This window comes from Eurytemora carolleeae, unplaced genomic scaffold, assembly GCF_000591075.1.
Source record: "Eurytemora carolleeae unplaced genomic scaffold, Eaff_2.0 scaffold1431, whole genome shotgun sequence".
Taxonomy (NCBI): Eukaryota; Metazoa; Arthropoda; class Copepoda; order Calanoida; family Temoridae; genus Eurytemora; species Eurytemora carolleeae.
Window position 1 is genome coordinate 3,983 of NW_019397316.1, and position 22,028 is coordinate 26,010.

General features: G+C 31.8%; 1 protein-coding gene across 2 annotated transcripts; it reads left to right on the top strand.

Annotated features, from left to right (window-relative positions):
• The first annotated feature begins 1,112 nt into the window (after positions 1-1,112).
• LOC111713481 (microtubule-associated protein RP/EB family member 1) lies at positions 1,113-16,522 on the top strand. Of its 2 annotated transcripts, XM_023488338.1 has the most exons (10): positions 1,113-1,204; positions 4,890-5,106; positions 7,934-8,029; positions 8,951-9,057; positions 9,896-10,034; positions 10,592-10,696; positions 11,659-11,741; positions 13,628-13,705; positions 15,410-15,481; positions 16,243-16,522. In XM_023488338.1, exons 2-10 carry the CDS (start codon positions 5,043-5,045, stop codon positions 16,294-16,296), a joined length of 798 nt encoding a protein of 265 aa, XP_023344106.1. In that variant the 5' UTR covers positions 1,113-1,204; positions 4,890-5,042; the 3' UTR covers positions 16,297-16,522. The 2 variants fall into 2 exon arrangements, with proteins under 2 accessions (XP_023344106.1, XP_023344107.1); XM_023488339.1 differs by lacking the exons at positions 1,113-1,204; positions 4,890-5,106; positions 7,934-8,029 and adding an exon at positions 8,617-8,659.
• The last annotated feature ends 5,506 nt before the right edge of the window (positions 16,523-22,028 follow it).

Genomic DNA, 22,028 nt, shown 5'->3' on the forward strand with positions numbered 1-22,028 from the left:
TCAACTTCCTTTGAGACATGCCTTGCGGATAGAAAAGGAAAGGCTAGAGGCAGAGTGCTGCGGCTAGAACATAATAAGCAATTGTTTCCAAATTTGGGAATTTGGTACTTGGGAATATACCTTTGGGACATTGCTATTTGGGAAAACGCCTTTGGGGAAAAAACTGTCCAACATCGTAAAAATAGAATTCAAACATATATTATTAAAAAAACGTAATTTCGTCCAATTTAATATCGGGAAAATACAGATATCCTGGAAGACGACATTTAAAAAGAGAACAACGACATTTTGGAGGTTAAGGGGATGGTGGCCTTCTTGTTTCTTTTAGGTTTGTTTAGTTTAGAAGTGTACAGTGTACACTCCACTACACTATAGATTTGCTTTTCTTCAATCCACAGGGGTTTCATTTAAAGGGACTGTAGAAGTAATTTCAAGTGACCTTCCTTTTATAGAGTGGCATGTCGGTTACACAAAGGTACCCTTTCTATATTCTTCTTCATTCTTGCTGTAATTTATGTAATTTTTCATGATTCTTCTTGATATTTCTCTATTGTCTCTTTACACTTCTTGACATATCTTTATTTTATTGTTACACTTCCTGACCTTTCTTGAATCTCTGTTTACAGTTTACACTTCCTGACATTTCTTTATTATCTCTTTACACTTCATAATATCTCTAAATTGTCTCTTTACACTTCCTGACATTTCTTTATTCTCTCTTTACACTTCATGACATTTCTATATTCTCTCTTTACACTTCCTGACATTTCTTTATTCTCTCTTTACACTTCCTGATATTTCTATATTCACTCTTTACACTTCCTGACATTTCTTTATTATCTCTTTACACTTACTGACATTTCTATATTCTCTCTTTACACTTCCTGACATTTCTATATTCTCTTTTTACACTTCCTGGCTTTTCTTGATTTTCTCTTAACACTTCCTGAAATTTCTATATTCTCTGTTTACACTTCCTGACATTTCTTTATTCTCTCTTTACACTTCATGACATTCTTTTTTTACACTTTCTAAACGTTTATTATTTCTTTTCAAAATGCCAATGTCAAATGTCAAAATGCAATGATTAAAAAATATATTCTTTATTATTCTAAGACAGAGAGAATGATCGGAGAGAGATGTTTAATGTCTGAGGTTTCCAGACAACAGTAAAAATATAAAAATAGTTTTGAATGACTTGGTGGTAAGTTTTAAATTAAGAGGGAGGGGTGGGGAGTAATGAACAAAAGATATTTTTTCTTCTAGATTATTTCACCCTGTCCCCTTGGAACTTGGAGGAGTGGAACCATATAGTGACCAAATACTAAATTCTTAGCTTGAAAGCTGAATACAAGTTATACAGAAATTACAGATCGAGTGTATATATCATCATGAAGTTTGACTTCTGTTTAAAAGTTTTGAAGGAAAAAAATAATTTCTGATACAATTACACAAACAATCTTTAGTTGCAATTTGTAAATTTTAATTCACCCCTGTTTGGAATAGAACTGCAGAGTTAATCCTCTAGTTCTGTTCTGCTCAAACAGTGAGGCCTGCTGGTGGATATGGTAAATATAGTAGAGATGGGCAACTTTGCTAAGTTTTTACAAAAAAGTAGGGATGGGCAAATTTTCTAATTTTCACAAAAAAGTATGGATGGGTAAATTTGCTAATTTTCACAAAAAAGTTTGGAAGGAAAACTTTCCTACTTTTTTACAAAAGAGTAGTGATGTGTTACTTTCCTAATTTTTACAAAAAGTAGGGATAGGTAACTTTTCTAATTTTCACAAAAAAGTATGGATGGGTAATTTTCTATTTTTTCCAAAAAAAAGGATGAATGGGAATTTTTCCTAATTTTCTACAAAAAAAGTAGGGATGGACAACTTTCCTACTTTTTTACAAAAAATTAGTGATGTGCAACTTTCCTAATCTTTACAAAAGTAGGGATGGGCAACTTTGCTATTTTTTTATAAAAAAGTTTTACAAAAAAATAGTTATGGACAACTTGCTAATTATTTACTAAAAGAGTAGGAATAGGCAAATTTGCTATTTTTTTACAAAACAAGGATGGCTGATTTAAAGGAGCTACCGCAAGCTGCACAGTACACACATAGACTATAATAAGGCAAAAACGAAACAGTATGCCAAATGAACCATTTAGGTGAAGGGCATAGAATGGTAGACTCATGAAAAAAAACAGATTGACGTTCCTATCCCATTCTTTAGTACTAAAACACTACTATCAGAATTGGGGTTCCTTGTCAACCTGATTCAAAGATATTCCACTGTAGCTCTTAACCATTTACTCTTTGCATGAAGCAACTGCTCTTGTGAGAGAATTATATAAACAGAGCTGAAAACTCTTGTATTGTCCAGATATCAAGATCAATCCACTATTTCTTTTTAAAGTGTCTAAAATTTAACCAATCTCATTACAGAAAACAAACAGCCAATCAGATGACATTAAATTAAGCGCACAATCAATTTGAGAAATCTCATTGGTCGGAACGGAACCCAGCAGCTGGATATCCAAAAGAGAGAAAACAAATAGTGTCCACAGTGAATATCAAGATTAAGTAAACGAGATTCAACACAAAATTTTCCTGCTCTGAACTTATTAATTTGCTTTATTATAGACATTGTTCTGTTTGTCTCATTTTCTTGTTGATACCTCATTACATAATGTTCACTAAATATTTGATTTGCCTAATAATAATCATTTGAGTTGGTCGCATCATTAAACAAGAAAACAATAATTATTTTGCTTCAAAACAAACAGAAAAACGTTCGCAATTTATTTTATTAAGACCTTGAGCGAACAAATTCTAAATAGGAACACCAATTAGAAACCATTTACAAAGTTGACTATTGGATGGACTATTTGAGAATTTTGTTGAATCACCCGGCAACTTTCCGACATCATGAGCCCTGGGCAATGTCTTTTCCAAAAAAAATGAGGATTCAAGGAGATAGGGATTAAAAGATTTAGAGTTAGTAGGGAGCAAATAGATTATCAAGTTCAATAGATGGCAACAGAGAAATGGACTAATTATACACGACGTCACAATGAAAGAAAAAATACATTTTCTCACATAAGTTGTTATGTTTTCCAAGATTAAATAAAAAAGCGTAAAAACAGAAAATAAAGAACACATGAAATTGCACTTATTTTACTGTAAGATAAGCACTGTATTCTAAAATTATCATTATTATTAACAATTTTGTCGGAAACAAAAACTGAGTCAGCACTGATGACGTAAGAATACAGCTGTACTGAGAGTGTACACATTCTACGTTGCCATGTATTGTACTAGTGTTTTTTATACCTAAAGTATGCATATCGCAAAACTCGCTCGACAGATATTACACGAGAAACACAAGACAGATATTACACGAGAAACACGAGACAGATATTACACGAGAAACACAAGACAGATATTACACGAGAAACACGAGACAGATATTACACGAGAAACACGAGACAGATATTACACGAGAAACACGAGACAAAATACTTTATTAAATATTAAAAAGAAAACGGTATTATTGGTTAAATGATGGGTTCTGTACAGAGATACACTAAACAGTCTTGATCCTCCTCCTCCTCTTCAGTCAGCTCATCGTAGACTGAATCCTCTTCCTCCTCTGGTGAACCAGCTTGTATCTCCCGGGAATCCCCGGTTCCTGGGATTTCCAGGGATGAGATTTTAAAAGCTTAAACCCGACTAAAACCCGGTCTTTGCGTCTGCTTAGACCCAAGTAAAGCTCAAGTCAAGACACGGGTTTCGGATGGCCTTGAGTTTAGTAAGAACCAACCATCTTGGGTTTTTCTCTATTTAAGGTTTGAGTCTTCAGCAGCTGATGATTGTAAATTTCGTAAAATCATTTACAGGGGAACTATAGGTCGGTAATCACATCTCTGGTCAGGCGTCATTTGAGCCGGGTTCTTTTTATAACTCTATTCATTAGGGATAAACAAAGCTAAAATAAAAACGGGATATATATTTCCTTGTTCACAAAATCATCATTATTCTTGATCTCTACACTAGAATCTATTTTTGTGGTGAATATCCATGGTTGAGCCATGGAGTTACTTTCCTACCAATTTCTCTTATTTTCCTTCTCTGTGGTGTTTTTATGACCTATTTACAAACAAGCAAGAATTCCCAGGATTTAAGAACGTTAAGGCTCATTAACGTTGAATCTAAATGAAAATCTGAAAAACATTGCAAAGTTTTAAATTAAATAACTTGGCAGTATTTTAGATTAAAATATGTCTTATACCAAGTGTCAACTCAAGGTCTCTATTATTTAAAAGAAGAATTAAAAACAGAAATGACTACGTCTTTTTAAAATAAAACACACCGTTCCATAAGGATCCATCAAATATTAATTTGCTAATACAGGGTGTCCCACAAAACATGACAGTTGGTGAATAGTTTCTAGTTGAATCTGTATTAAATTTATAACCCATTGAACGTATCTCAAAATAGATTAATGTAATCTCACTTAGTTTTATTCTTGTAGAATGTAATATATAGTATTGTTATTAAAGTAAGAAAAATATATTTGCAGTAATCCTGGACAAAAAGAATATATGGTACAATATGGTACAATATGGTACAATATGGTACAATATGGTACAATATGGTACAATATGGTACAATATGGTACAATATGGTACAATATGGTACAATATGGTACAATATGGTACAATATGGTATAATATGATATGATACAATATGGTACAATATGGTACAATATGGTACAATATGGTACAATATGGTACAATATGGTACAATATGGTACAATATGGTACAATATGGTACAATATGATACAATATGGTACAATATGGTAGCTATGTAATCATTATCAAAATCTATTTCAGCGTTACCGGCATCTGAGTGTGGAGCGGTTCAGCAGGTACAACAGGTTGAACCTGCCATACCAGCTTAACCTACTAGATAAGCCGGACCTGCCCTACCTGCCCAACCAGCCTGAATACCCGGCCCCGCCAGAGCTCCCGGACTGGCCGGGCACCATGGCTGTCAATGTGTACAGTACAAGTGTGACTACAGATAATCTTTCCAGGCATGAAATGCTAGGTCAGTTTTCTATTTAACTTAAATCAGTTTCAATATCTGGAGCATTACTGAAAAATATCGAGAAATTATATTTTGTCAAAGTCTCTTTCCTGTTATCATATATCGTAAAAAAACAAAATCAAAATAATGCAATTTTAAAAAACATATTAAATTTACCTAGTTTAAAATAATCATATCTTTGTTAACCGATTAAACATACATAGATCTATAGATCACAGTGGTTCAAAGGTACCAATCTCTCACAATAATATCTATATTAAGTTTGATGCCAATTGTTTTATGATTGGATATTAAGTTGATTAACTGTGTCTGGACTCTGGATACATTTGTGTCTGACACATTTTTGTGGTTGGGTAGATTTTGTGTCTGGTACATTTTTGTGGTTGGGTAGATTTTGTGTCTGATACATTTTTGTGGTTGAGTAGATTTTGTGTCAGATACATTGTGTGGTTGGGTAGATTTTGTGTCTGGTACATTTTTGTTGTTGGGTAGATTTTGTGTCTGATACATTTTTGTGGTTGGGTAGATTTTGTGTCTGATACATTTTGTGGTTGGGTAGATTTTGTGTCTGATACATTGTGTGGTTGGGTAGATTTTGTGTCAGATACATTGTGTGGTTGGGTAGATTTTGTGTCTGGTACATTGTGTGGTTGGGTAGATTTTGTGTCTGATACATTGTGTGGTTGGGTAGATTTTGTGTCGGATACATTGTGTGGTTGGGTAGATTTTGTGTCTGGTACATTGTGTGGTTGGGTAGATTTTGTGTCTGATACGTTGTGTGGTTGGGTAGATTTTGTGTCTCATACATTTTTGTGGTTGGGTTGATTTTGTGTCTGATACATTTTGTGCAGTTTGGATTAGTTTTAGCTTGAATATGTTTTGGCGAGCATATATAGGAAGTGTAGGAACTGCTTGACAAGTTTTCATTTTCTATTTTCTTTGTCATGGACTCACCTCTGACCCTTTAGTAAAAGTAAATTCAACCTAAAGTCTGACCGCGTCAACCTTATTGCACTGACTAGTCCTATTGAGTGTTTACTTTATTTACCCAATGTCCGGGCGATACAGTACAAACTGGGACTGGAAAGGTTGACCCGGCTCAGAAACTCAAATGTACTACGGCTACCTGTGAAATGGTATCGATGTGAATCACCTAGGCCCCGGCGGTCACTTTAAATAACAACAACAGTCCATTTCAATAATTGTAAAACCAGGTCAATGAATTTCTTATTTCTTCAAAACAATAAATAAGAAGAAACCTCAATTCTAACTTGTCATCGTAAACATTTCCGGTCTAGACTTCCGTTTCTTTACTTCCGGTTCTTAACTTCCGGTTCTAAAACTTTTTAAATACAAAGCAGTGCTTGTAGTTTTGATAAAGTTAAAAGAATTGAGTCTTTGCCACAAACTCTGATTTTCTAATCCATATATCTTTGCAACAAAAAGTCGTAGACTTTAGATATTTTGAACAATAAATTCTGTACCATTAAATAACCTAAGTTTGAAATATCAAAAGTTTAAACAATGTAAAGGTGGCAAAGATATAGGGATTAGACCAATTCTTTGTAGAAGAATATTCTTGATCAAATGGTTGTAAATAAAATAATTGATTCTTTAAAATAAAAATTAATTCAAAGATTGTTTCATTTAGATATTTTAAGATTTAGAGATCGATCATTATGAGATTGATTTAGAAAAAGGTATTGTTGATCGAATTATTTAGAGATGAATTGATTAAAACATGGATTACCTAAAAGATTAAAATGGCATTAATGGCGGCTGCCTGGATTTCTGTGTTTAAAGGGAGTGACCGGCAATATATGGTAGTTAAACTGAGAATGTATTGCGGAGAAATTTGTTAGGATTTATTTGAGACATATGAAGCGTTTGAGCAAAAGTCGACGTTCAAAATGATCCATTTGGGTGGTTTATACGTTTTGAGAATAGAGAAAAGTAAACTAATTAGTCAAATGTTTAAGAACAAATTTTCTCAAAAGAAAGGAGATGAGTTCTTGCAACAAATTCAGTTTTTTCAATCCGTGTATCTTTGCAACCTGAAGTCGTAGACATTTGTTATTTCAAACTATGAATTCTGTTAGATCTAATAATATTAGTTTGAACTATTATAGGTTTACATCATCAGGTTGCAAAGATATAGGAATTTGAAAATTTGAGCTTGTTGCAAAAACTCATTTCCTTTGCCAATAAATCAAGTTTGGAATTAATTATTTCTTTTTTACCACTATATTGAATTTCTTATTCTTTAGGAATTTGTTCGCAGATTTCTACAAATTCTTCAAATGTCGTCTTTTCAATAAAATTCCGGAAAATCTTCAGATAATGTTTGTGCACAATAAGAGGTTACAGAAACTAATTACTGAATAAGTACTTATTTTCTCAACCTGTTCCTAAACAACTAGTGAGTTTACTGTAGAATTTTTGTTAATTTTTTTAAAAAATTTAAAAAGGTCGATTTTTAAAACTTATGGATAATGTTGAAAGTTTACAATACTACAATCTCAGTTCAAGTACCATACATTGCCGGTAACTCCGTTTAAGAATGACTAGGTTTATTACATTGTAAGAAGTAAGGACTTTAAAACACATTTCTTATCAATATTCAATAGCTCTTCAGAAAAGGGAATTTGAAAATGTGAAAGAGCTCAAAGTTTATTAAAACAGGGTAAAACAGTTCCAAGCATTGATTTGGCCCAAACCTGACACTGAGTGTTAGGTTTAAAACATAATTACGGTTTGGAACTTTCATCCCCTGTATTATAGCAGATCATTTTTTTTGTAATTTTTTTTATTTGATTTTGTTTTTCAGCATGGGTGAATGATTGCCTAGAAACTGATTGTCTAAGAATAGAGGAGTTATGTACAGGAGCATTGTACTGCCAGTTCATGGACATGCTCTTTCCAGGTACATAGATATAGTTATGTACAGGAGCATTGTACTCCCAGTTCATGGATATGCTCTTTCCAGGTACATATATATAGTTATGTACAGGAGCATTGTACTGCCAGTTCATGGATATGGTCTTTCCAGGTACATAGATATATTTATGAACAGGAGCATTGCACTGCCAGTTCATGGATATGCTCTTTCCAGGTACATAGATATAGTTATGTACAGGAGCATTGTACTGCCAATTCAAGAATAGGCTCTTTCAAGGTACATAGAAATAGTTATGTACAGGAGCATTGTACTGCCAGTTCAAGAATAGGCTCTTTCCAGGTACATATATATAGTTATGTACAGGAGCAATGTACGGCCAATTCATGGATATACTCTTTCCAGGTACATATATATAGTTATGTACAGAAGCATTGTACTGCCAATTCATGGATATACTCTTTCCAGGTGCATAGATATAGTTATGTACAGGAGCATTGTACTGCCAGTTCATGGATATACTCTTTCCAGGTACATAGATATAGTCAGGTACAGGAGCAATGTACTCCCAGTTCATGGATATACTCTTTCCAGGTACATATATATAGTTATGTACAGGAGCATTGTACTGCCAGTTCATGGATATGCTCTTTCCAGGTACATAGATATAGTTATGTACAAGAGCATTGTACTATCCGTTCATGGATATGCTCTTTCCAGGTACATAGATATAGTTATGTACAGGGGCATTGTACTGCCAGTTCATGGATATGCTCTTTCCAGGTACATAGATATAGTTTTGTACAGGAGCATTTAAACTGTTAAACTTAAACCACTGCATTAAAGATAGTGCTTGCGAAAAATTAAAGGAGCTTTCATTTTTCGCCAACACTCCCTTTAAATTTAAGAAAAATATTCTTGAAACAATGGCTACTGACTACTGTTTAGGATCAATCTTGTTGAAGAAAGTGAAGTTCAGTACAAAATTGGAACATGAATATATACAAAACTTTAAATTACTTCAAGCAGTCTTTAACAAACTAAACGTAGAAAAGGTATTTTTTCCTTTTTTTGCAATTTATTTGTTTTCATTGGATAGTTTCTTTTGTTTTTTAATCTTATCTCAAAATAATTTTGATACTTTTTGTATGTTTACCTTTTTCTGGGTTCCTTTAATATTTTTTCAAATTAAAATTAGGGTATGTCCAAAAACAAAAACTCCTAGACTTCAAAACGCTAAAATTCTAAACAACAATATTCTAAACGTGACTTTCAACCCGTCTTATTTTTAAATCCTAATTAAATGGTAAAAACATAAAAACCATCTATACAACAACTATAGTTGGATTTACGGGAATTTACACTTCAAATATTCAAGAAACTAACTAGGTAAAAATACGCCAACATAATACGTCAGTGGTTGAGGGGAGTTTTAATCAGAGGAGGAATTACGAAAATGAAGATATGGAAAGGTTTTTTATTATAGAACCTTAAACTAAAAGTGCACACAGTGGATGACGAGATCAAGCTATCGGATATAATGATTTTCTAGCACCAAAGTTCCATTCTTAGGCCAAACAGTGTATGAGTATTTTTAAACTTGAAAGGTGTTTGAAGACATTTTAATCCATGTCTGTGTTTTTTTCGAAATATTAAATTTACTAACTCGGGATATTCTTTGTAAACCAGCTATATATACTCTCTGATTCCGTATTTAATGAATTTGAGCTAGATCACTGATCTACGTCCTATATACTGGTTCAAATTTAAATCACCGATTCCAAGTGAAAGGTTCATTAGGATTTGAATCGGTAATTCAAAATTTGAACCAATGCTGCTGCAGGTAGTTTAGCGACCTCTCACACTATTCATAAAATTTGGTCTCTGGTTCAGATAATCCCAGTTGACCGGTTGGTTAAAGGACGGTTCCAGGATAATTTTGAGTTCCTTCAATGGTTTAAGAAGTTCTTCGATGCTAACTATGATGGAAGACATTATGAAGCGTATGCACAACGTGGGGGCATTCTTGTGGGTAAGTGTTTAATCATCATTTTGTCATTGCTGTTAGAAGCAAGAAATGTGCAAGTCACTTTTAAGGAGAGATCACAAATAAAAATAAACAGTTTTCAAAGCAAAAACATGTAAGTACCTTATTAAATTTTTTATCAGACAAAGCTTTCCGGGTACCGTTGTGAATCAAAGATGTGAATAGTTGTTCACTTGAAATGTCGGTATCAGTCCCTTTAGTCAAAAAATCTAAAATATATATTTATTTTTGCTAATTTTTTATTTTAAAATTTTTTTTGAAAAAAAAATATTCCAGGACCCAATTTTTAGTAGCTCCGCATCATTTAGGAAGTCATTCCGAATTTCGGCTAATAAAGACAGTGTGTTCCAGCCTAAAAATTACTATATTTTCAGATATTTTGGTCGAAATTAATAGCTTTTTCTTGTGGAAAACCTTTTATCTGTTTATTTTTTATTTTTAGATTTTACAACAAAAATAATGCGATAAGACATAAAATTTTGAATTATTGATACTATTCAAATTAATTATGATAGAAATATATCGATAAAAGTGATTTTTAGGTGGAGAGGATCGGAAAGGAGATGGTTGGATAAATAAACCATTAAGATCTAGTTCAAGGTCTGCTTCCAGTAGTCATAGTAGTCTTAGAGGCACTCCTTTACATGGTGAGTAGTCATAGTAGTCTTAGAGGCACTCCTTTACATGGTGAGTAGTCATAGTAGTCTTAGAGGCACTCCTTTATATGATGAGTAGTCATAGTAGTCTTAGAGACACTCCTTTACATGGTGAGTAGTCATAGTAGTCTTAGAGGCACTCCTTTACATGGTGAGTAGTCATAGTAGTCTTAGAGGCACTCCTTTACATGGTGAGTAGTCAAAGTAGTCTTAGAGGCACTCATTTACATGGTGAGTAGTCATAGTAGTCTTAGAGGCACTCCTTTACATGGTGAGTAGTCATAGTAGTCTTAGAAGCACTCCTTTACATGGTGAGTAGTGATGGTACTTAGAGGCACTCCTTTACATGGTGAGTAGTCATAGTAGTCTTAGAAGCACTCCTTTACATGGTGAGTAGTGATGGTAGTCTTAGAGAAAGTTAATCCTAAACATGGTGAGTAGTCATAGTAGTCTTAGAGGCACTCCTTTACATGGTGAGTAGTGATGGTAGTCTTAAAGAAAGCTAATCCTAAACATGGTGAGTAGTCAAATTAGTCTTAGTGGCACTCTTTTACAAGGTAAGTGGTCTTACAGGCGCCCTTGAACATGGTAAGTAGTCATTAGTCAAAGTAGACCATATCCAATACAAGTTGTATGGACCCTTAATAACACTTCGAATAAAACCTAAGATGTACAATTTTATACAAATTCTGATTAACGTTTTGAAGGAACGAAATTACCTCGCTTTATAAACCTCTGCTGCAACTTAATTATCTGCAGCAATTCAACAATTTAAACTTCAAGTTTGGCACGGAAAATCATACTTTTTTACATTGCTTAGTACAGATATATATATACACTGGAGCAGCTGTTCTGAAACATATTTAATTTAGTTACAACAACTAGATTACAGGATTTATTTTAGTATACATTAACAAAAACGACCGAAAAGTCTTGATTGATTGATTGATCAGGTGTGAAGACGACGCGGCACATGATGCAGAGAGCATATAGTGATGCGGGGCCTAATCTACATATCAGACATTTAACACAGCAGGTTATTCAATCTTTCAAATTCAAAAGTAACGTCACGTGACCCTCCGTTTGAAGATTTACAGTTTACGTATGTTTAATTCACAACAGTACGCTTTAAGCTTTTGAGAAAGATATCGCATTTTCATTCTCTTGAAAAGTGCATTTTCTTCTTTGTCTCTGCCGCATTCATACGCTGCCTTACGCACATAGTTTTAGATCCCCCACACACCGAAATATTTAATTTTCATCTAAAGAAAATAGGTTTTTTAATCATCCTTAAAAATACTAAGGCTTACGTGGTACTGTTGTAAATCAGACATACCATTCCAGAATTTACGTATACAGTCCTTTTAAGTTATTTATTGGTGTAACCATTTGACATGTGCTATAAATTCTAAATTTTTGTACGTATAAAACGATGTATATATTTATCCTCAAGATAAAGTCAGCTTATCGGAAAACGGTAAACGGATGCGCCCTTAACATTTTATTTCTATTTCTGGTTTTTATCCTCAATAAATATCAAATTGACGGAGGTTATGAAAACAAATTTTAAGAAAGGAGTTAACTTATTTTTTCTAATCCCTTTACGTGTAAACCTTTGGCATTTTACACAAATTTTTTTACCTAAAATAATTAATATTTTGAAATATTTAAGGTCTATAACATTAGGTTGCAAAGATAAAGGGATATAGAAGATCAGTGTTTGTGGCAATGACATATATTCCTTTATTATTATTAATTTCTGTTTGAAATGGTTAATCATTTTTAATGAAGTTTAGTGGTTAGAATTTGAGCGGTTGTAAATTGTAATACAGTGAATCCCAGATATATGAATACATAGCAAGAGTTTTTTTATAATGTCGTATTTCATATTTAAGATCAGATTCATATTTAAAGGCCATTAATTTACATTGAATCAAAAATAAAAAGTAGTTTCTTTAGAATTATCAAAAAACTTATGCCGGTATATGTATTCATAAATCTGGGATTCACTGTAGAATGAATCATAATTAAATAAATAATTTATTGGTATCATCTCAATGAGATATGCCTAGGGGGGGCTGGATCTTAGCTACCTGTCCGTGTATATCAGCCTTAGTGTACACTTAGGACAGTTTACTGATAAAGGATAATAAGAGATTATGACCCCTCTCGGCGAAAACAAATAGAAAGCATTAAAGGACTTAATTTCCGAAAACTTTTTTTTTGAGAACATTTTTGGAGGTTAATTAATTAAATATTTCTTTTAATTTAAAAATACAGAATTTTAATCATATTTAAATTATAATATTGCATGTATGATATAAGTATATATATTACAATTATATGACTCAAATACAAGGGATCTAATTAGGAAAATCCTGTAATTAATGGGATTAAAGAGAATATAAGCTTAATTTCAAGTGACCTTCCATTAAAAGAGGGATATTCCCAATTTACTAGGGTACCCTTTGAACCTTGTAAATCAAATGTATCAAATTTCTCAAAAAGTTTTATTTGATTAACTGAATAATTTGATTAATTCAAATTCTTAAAGGGCCTGCAAGCGTAATTTCATTTGACCTCCCATACAAAGATGACATACGCAATGACACCTTTTAATTCATTATCTGATCAAATATGTTGAAGATAATGTCGTTTGTCTATAGGTTTAATAGTATTAAGATTCAGATGATTCCTGTAAAATTTCCCTGGAGTAGAAATGCGAAAGTCACTTTTTTAAAGAACCCACCATTGAAATTATTTAATTTTCAAAATTATAAGCATTAATTATATTTATCTAATTCATACTTGATCAGAGAAAGCTTTCAGGGAACCGTTGTGATTCAAAAGCTTTGCATGAAGGGTCACTTAGATTACAATTACAATCCTTTAAAGAATATTTTACATATTCTCTTTGTTTAGATTTTAGATTTGAGATTAACTGTTGAAGGATTGGAGAGAGAAAGAGATTTTTATTTTGGAAAGCTTCGAGATATTGAGGTATTTTTACTTGGAGATATTTAGGTATTTTATACCTCGAGATATTAAGGTACTTTATACCTTGAGATATTAAGTATTTTATACCTCGAGATATTGAGGTATTTTATACCTCGAGATATTGAGGTATTTTATATTTCTAGATTTTGAACTTTTTTATACTTCGAGATATTGAAGTATTTTATACTTCGAGATATTGAAGTATTTTATACNACCAGCTAGGGCTAAGTAATACAGACTTTACAATAATATTTACAATAATTTCAAACTTTTATTTCTGCATCTTCTGAAGAAATTGCAAGTAGAAACCAAAAGTGGACATTTTAAAAATCTGTTATAGATTAAAAAGGGCATCTTTGGTATAATAAATTAATGGCTTAAATATTCTAAATTCAGCCAATCAATTGACCTACAATACTTAAAAAATATCTATAGAATTCTGTAAAATTTAAAGTTACAGCAAATATATATAGAAACATACACTTTGTAAATCCTTTATTAACTACAACTTTTATCTTTGTTTTTGAAAAAAAGATAATTTAAAAAGACACCTTTTTATGTTATGAAATGTCGTTTTGTAGCAAAGTTCAATTTGTCTTGAAAAACAACTATAGAACAAATTAGGTAAAAAAAGTCCAGCCTGTAAATTCATTATGCTTATACTGCTCGAATATTTATAATACTGACATGAACCCCAATCCCGTCAAACATGTCATACTAAAAAATCATCAAATGCATTTTTCTTTTTTTGCAATTTTTTGAAAAACTAAAATGCAATTTTGTTTCTTGGAGAATCGACAGGTTGAGAAACTTTAAAAACTATTTTAATTTTAAGAATAAACTATCGGGAATCTATTAAGTATTGGTTTATGGATGAACACATTTGGAACCTTTTATAAACAAAACTAAAACTTTAGAGTTGGGAACTTTTGTGTTAGATATTCAAAACCCGATCCTTTGATCCCAATATCTACAGCGGGCACTTTTATTTATAGGATTAATGCTTAATCTCACCATTTTAGTAATCCCTGTAGGGTTCAATTACACTACGGTTATCCAAAAAAATAAATTAAATTAATCTGCAGATTATAAAAAAGATTAAATTAATCTGCAGATTAAGAAAAATTTCGAAATAAAGCATTGATCTCGATATCCACAATGCAAAAGTTCCCAGCTCAGGACAATCACTTGGCTTTGGCTCTAACTGCAATGGATAACTTTACTTTAATCCAAACTTTCATCTGTTGCAGTGATCACTGCAGAAAACAGGAAAATTTAAGTCGTCTCCATCATTCTTTCAATAAATTTTGCTAAAGATGTTGTAATACAGTGATAACCAGTAAACAATGGAATAGGAAGACGACATTGTAGCAATGAACAAGTGTATTTGATGTTGTTTTAAAGCAAATTGTTTTACTAGACACTTATTAAATCACTACTTTAGTGAAATGGGTCTTTTTAATCGGCACAATTGTTGTGTCTCATGCTCATTAGACCTTTTAAAGAGTTATAACTTGAGTCTAATAGCCATCTTCCTATTCCAGAGTTTTCTGGTTATCACTGTAACAATTGTTGAAACTGACATGTTTAAGAAGACAATATTAGTTTTAAATGCAAAACATTGTGCGGCCGGGGAGGTTATAGTTTTATTTTCTGTTTACTATTCATAATTCAATCAATCAGTTCAATCATTGTTAATATGTTTAGGTGGTGGTTCTTGATAAAGGGAATGGTTCCTCTTTTTGTCAGGAGATATTGGATACATTATACTCCACAGAGGTATTCAGTGGGAGTTACGACCCATAAATCTGGAATAGAAAGACGACATTCAAGCATTCTTATATTTTTCTGTTAAATGGTTCTGAGTAAAGTACACTGTACAATTGCTGTTTTGTGTTCATTATATCTTGAATCGTCTTACAATTCCACAATGTTATGAGTCCCACATACATTGAATACAAAGGTACACAGTTTTAACCAGAAAACTACGAAATAGGAAGACGACTTTATAGCAATGTATTAGATGTAGTTATAAAGCAAAAAATTTTACTAGACACTTCTTTTATCAGAAATCAAGTGAAATGGGTCTGTTTACACAGCACAATTTTTGTTTCCCGTGCTCATAATTCTAAAGTCATATTTTGAGTTTAAAAGTCGTCTTCATATTTCAGAGGTTTTTTGTAGATATCACTGTATATATCACTTACCCAACAAAAAGTTAAATGTAGAGAGGACATTTCCATGGAAGATATTTCCTAAAAAGCTCAAGAAATATTCAGTGTTTATCTATAGCATTTAACTTATTATTAAAAATACTTCAATTCAAATGTAAGTTTGAAACTTTTATGATAAAAAGTTACAGAATATTTGCTATTTTGATTTTAATATTTAAAGTGTTACCAAAAGCAAAGAAATATTTTTTAAAGTTTTAAACAAAATGCACAAAAAAAAATACTATTTTCAATAGAAACATATTTTCAATACTAGTATCTGTCTCCCCACCATAAACAGCGAACATTCTTTTATATTTAATTTTTTAGGAGGGCTTTGCGGTTCCAGATGATATAGAAAATGTTGACGAGAACACATTTTAAACTTAATTAATATCTACATTTTACAAGGATCAATTAATGGGACTGTAGGCATAGTTTCAAGTGTCGTAACGTATCAAAATTACGCGCACAGTCCCTTTAAATACAGAAAATTTTGCTCCATTATAGTATGTATGAATTCACTATTACGGAGTTGTTGTTTAAAGGGACTGTCAGCGTAATTTCAAGTGACTCTCCATATAATGATGACAATGCCCGAAATACAACCAAAGAGAATAGAATATATATTAGAGAGGAATTTACTAGAAAAAGTGTTAAACGGCCATTTTGTTGTACTGTTTCCATACTGCAGGTGTATCTCACATTTGTGCTATATAACCTTTTGGGCCCTGAAACATCATTTTCTAGAAAATCTAAAATTAATATTAAAAGAAAACTAAATTATGAAATAGGCTGGTTTCATAATTGACCAATGATCATTTTACATGGACTCTATGCCTTTCACTTTACAAACGATGATTTTCCGTTATAACTATAAATCAAGTGATGTTTTTTATTCACCTAATTCATTTTATAAAGTTTATTTAACAGCTTTAAAAAATTTGAATTTGAAATGGATAATCTAGGGAACATACGGTATTGATGTACTCTACTGCATATAATTTGTGAACATTTAAATGATTTTACCACTTTGAACTCCCTGTCTGGCTGAAAGAGATTGACAAAATTCATACTGAGGGATTGTCTAAATTCCACTCTAATATATATTCTATTCTCAATTTGTTTACAACAGTACCAATACAATCTTTATCTTACAGTTCCTTTTAGTTTCAACTATACCTTGATACAGAGAGAACCAGAAAACTTTGGAAAAGGAAGTCGACTTTCAGGCTCAAGTTATGACTTTAAATAGTCCAATTTACATGAGATGCACAGACATTGTGCAGTGTAAACAGACCAATATAACCTTATGTTAAAATAACTTACCAGTAGGACTATTTGCTTTGTAACAACCTCGAACACACTTCAGTTTCGCTTTAATGCCGTCTTTATATTCTACAGTTTTCTGGCAATCACTGTGTGTTTAAATATGATATCTTAGTTTGAAAACTTACTGCAGGTCAGTCAATTAAGTTTATGTTCAATATACAAGCAAAATACACTTTCAATATTGCCTATTACGGAGAAATTTATTAAGTTCAAATATTGTTTGATACCTCTGTATTATAGTTTAAATATGTATATCAAGTTAATACAGTAAGACCAGAAACAATGGAACATGAAGAAGACCACGCGACATTATAGCAATTATGTATTTGAATAGTTTTACTAGATACTTATTAAATCACTAATTTAGTGAATGTGTCTGTGTTAAATCCAAAACTGCTATGTCTAAATTGGACTTTTTAAGCTTCTTCCTTGATTTTAAAAGTCGTCTTCCTTTTTCAGAATTTTCTGGTAATTACTGTATGCATTGTTTATTGTACTGTTAAGAAAGTTACACTAAAAACACCCTTATCTTTGTTTACAAAACAAATGTTCTGCAGTTGTTTGGAGAAAAATAACAAAAATCGACCTATTACAACTTTACAAGCAGAACTCTGATTGTTTACCTTTCTTCCATAAACTACAGTACACTTTGCATGTAAACAAAATATTTGTGGATTTTTGTGTATCTTTTTTAAAAACCACTCCGTTAGAGTATTATTATTGTTTGTAATCAAAAACTTGCTCGATTAATATCATAGCTTCCGATAGAAACATTAAAAAACAAATATTACAAGAAGAACAGGCATGGAATTTTGCAATAACTAAATAAAAAATAGGTTTTTTTAACCTTAAGTTTCTATTTTTCATACGTGGGGCCGTTAGTGGCAAGTTTTAAGGGTTTCAATCGACAGCAAATTTTCCTTTACGGTTTTGTGCGCTAATTGTTCATTCATCATACAATCCATATGTAACAATTTTGCGGAAAATCCGCGGAAATTCCCAGGAATCTTTCACAGGAAAATCCAGTAAAAATGTCAACAGCAATTCCAAGGAATTTCTCGTAACCCTATCCAAGGAGTTTCTTGTAACCAATTCCAGGGAGTTTCTTGATACAAAATTCTGCAGAAAACAGGAAAAAAATGTCGACAAAATTTGTGGAAATTCTTGGGAATTTTCCAGAGAAAATTTCTTTAGAACCAATTCCTGGGAACAATTCCCAAAATTTTCTCAAGAGTTTCCCAGGAAAAATACGAATTTTTTTTCTTTTCAAAAATCATTTTTTTAAATTCGACTTTTTTCACGTGCATCTCCGGGCACTTACTTTCTAATATATATAGATATATATATATATAGATAAAAAATCCCTTTCAATAGATTCTGCATGTTTTTAAAGTATAATACTCTTTTATTAAGTAATAAAAATGTATTTAAATTCAGTATGTAGCATACATTTATATAAGGGGGATATAGAAATAAAAAGTTAGTCTTTTTAACTGTTTGAGAGATTGAAAAAGGTTTTTTTTCTGTTTCAATTTTCATTAAAACTTTTTTGTAAGATGTTATTTAAATTTTATGTTTAAAGTTTTGAATTTTATAAATTAATCCAATAATTCATTAAATAATCCATATTTAATCCACGAAAATTTTAATTTTCAAGATCAAAAAAAAATTCTGACGCATTTTGTTCAGTTACTGATAAAATATACATAAATTGGATTGAAAAACCACCCAAATGTATTTTTAGTATTTTTGAGGTATTTGGTCTGTTTCCACCTGTCAAATCCTGTCATGTTAGGTGAGAAGCTCTGCAAAATATGCCTGATCTATAATATAAGTATTATATACATATTATATATATATATTATATATATACATATATTATATATATATTATAGATTATAGATAAAAGGTCTGAGATTGAAAACATTGATAAATTTATTATTATTATAGATTAAAAACACTAAGAAAATTATTTTCAAATAAAGCACTCTGATGTTTTTAAAAATGCTGAAAAGGTGTCTTTAAAATGTGACAAATTTAACTTTTTGCCTTTTTAGAGTAGTTTACCGTTAACAAAATTATCAAATCTGATATTTACGTGAATTATATCATTATATGTAGATATTTAAATTTTTAATTTATTATTTTTAAGCGATTATGTCAATATGATGAAGACGACTTTTTTGTTTTGATATTTAACAATCTTTTTTAATGTCAAAGAAACGCTTCTATGTTTATATGTTTATAACACAAGCTGTTTAACAGGTTGAAATAAATCAAATTTAAATCGAAAGTCTTGTTCATTGATATAATCGCTCACCCCTGTAGAGAGTTTAATCTCCTAAATGAGAAAAGACGAGGTTTAACGAAGTCAAACCATTTATAAGTTCTAACTTTCTGGGGTCTGATCTAAAATATATTTATATATTAATCTATCTTGTTTTTCTTCTTTATTCATTTTTTAATTTATTTATTGCGGACTTAACCCTGATTGGAGAAAAGATGGCTTTAACAGATTCAAACTATTTAGTATTGTTCTAACTTTCTGATCTAAAATCTTCACAAAACTTCTGACTTCTGAGCTGGAAACTTTTGAACGGGATATCCTTAATCCCGATCGGTTTATTAATCTGGAGATTAGCCCTATCTCTGCTGGGGTACTTGAAAACCAGGATATGCTGGGGGGGGGGGGGTCAATTTGATCCCCCCCTCTAAATCCCATGTTTGATGTCCAAATATCACAAATGATACATCATTGTAAAGCTTTTGTGCTCTACTTTTAGAATCTGCAAAAAATTTTGCAAATTTGCAAAAATTGAATTTTTTATCGCAAAATCCAGATATATAGTAAAAATGTTTGCAAAAAAAAAATTGTCCAAAAAATGAAAAATTATACATTTTTGAAAAGCCCTTGACAATGCCATTTTAAATATGCAAAAAATTTTGCTAAATTTTAAATAACCTGTTTATAATCAAGAAAAACTAAAAATGTGAAAATTTCCTTTGACAGGTTGTTTGCAAAAAATTTGCAATTTTTTCGCAAAACTTGTGCAATTCGTTTCCTTATGTCAAAGGCTTTCCAAAAAGCTAAATTTTATCAAAATCTGACAAGTGGAAGTGGGTCAAAACAAAGGTTTAGTTTGTTACAGGAAAAAGCAGTCATTCATGTAGTGTGCCTGAGGACTCTGGTAGTTAGTATTAAAGCCCGGTTTTAGGCCTAAAGGGAGGGCTTTGGGTATGTAGGAAAAGTCAGAAAATTTCAACAGCCTCAGACCAATACTTTTTGAGTTACGTAAAAAAAACTACAGGGGGGGTCAAATTGACCCCCCCCCCCCCCCCAGCAGGAATATGACAAGAGGAGAACAAGCATTATTTAATTTCGAGATTAATAACAAGAGGATATCAAGTATTAATTCCGATATATACCATTCAAAAGTTCCCAGCTCTGGTTATTTCTCATATTAAATAAAATCACTGAATTGGAAAATGTGTTTTTATCTAGTTTTGTTTTTCTCTCTTCTTGTCATATTTATAAATCTAAAATATATCTATTTATCTATCTATTTGTATCTTTTTATCAATCTATTTATATCTATTTGATAAATCTATCTATATCTATTTATCTATCTATCTATCTAAATCTATTTCACAGACTGCTCATACACTCTACCTGGAGAAGAAGGATCTTGAGAAGAAGTATCTGCAGAAGATGAATCAACAGAAGAAGGATCTGCAGAAGATGGATCATCAGAAGAAGGATCTGCAGAAGAAGAATCATCAGAAGAAGGATCTGCAGAAGATGGATCGTCAGAAGGAGGATCTGCAGAAGAAAGATCATCAGAAGAAGGATCTGCAGAAGAACCTTCAGATGAAGGTTCATAAGAAGAAGGATCAACAGAAGATGGATCATCAGAAGAAAGTCCTGGCACGCCATGCTACGGTTCCATGCAATGATTTTTGACTGACGTCTAACGGCCACTTGTTGCATTCAGGGGTTAAGTTTTACAACTTTTAAAGAAATACTCCAATTTAGAACATAAAACATAACGTTTATGAATATTGTCTATTTTTAAAGATATTGCATTTCCTATTCAAAGGATCATTAAATATCCCTGAATACAGATATCTCCTGATTGGTCGTGTACAATAGAACATGCTGAGGAAAACATCGCATATTATTGGTGTTATCGATCTCCGTAACTCTCTTATCTCTGATCTATTTATCATTCTATCTATATCTATTTATCTATCTATCTATATCTATTTATCTATCTATCTATATCTATTTATCAATCTATCTATATCTATTTATTAATCTATCTTGTTTTCTTCTTTATTAATTTTACCGCCTAGCAACACAATTGTAGGCTGGACATTCACTTTCCGGAGTCCTTGAACAAATATCAACACATTTAATCTGAAAAGTATGGAAAAGTATGGATAAATAGAAAGCAAAATTGGGATAAAAGATCAAATAAAATGTAAATGAAATACGAAATAATAATGGCACGGGCAGCCGTTAGTACACTTGAATTTCCGAGCCGGGTCAACCTTTCCGGTCCCAGTTTTTACTGGACCTAGCTCTACGGACAGGACTAGCCGGTGCACCAAGGTTGGCGCGGTCAGACTTTATGCTTCATATAGGTTGAATTTACTTTTACTACAGGGGCAGATTTGCGGGACGAATTAAAGTTTAAAAGTAAATTAAAAAAATAAAGAGATTGATGTTGAAATGAAAAAAGGAAAATAGAATACTGAGTCCGAAATTTTTGTGGTTTTTTTGT

What these genes read in the sequence shown, in the direction of transcription:
- LOC111713481 (XM_023488338.1), top strand. Translation starts at nt 5,043, where the DNA reads ATGGCTGTCAATGTGTACAGTACAAGTGTGACTACAGATAATCTTTCC. An exon ending in CATGGACATGCTCTTTCCAG is followed by an intron (nt 8,030 to 8,950) that starts GTACATAGATAT and finishes ACTACTGTTTAG; the next exon opens with GATCAATCTTGTTGAAGAAA. An exon ending in TCAGACATTTAACACAGCAG is followed by an intron (nt 11,742 to 13,627) that starts GTTATTCAATCT and finishes CTCTTTGTTTAG; the next exon opens with ATTTTAGATTTGAGATTAAC.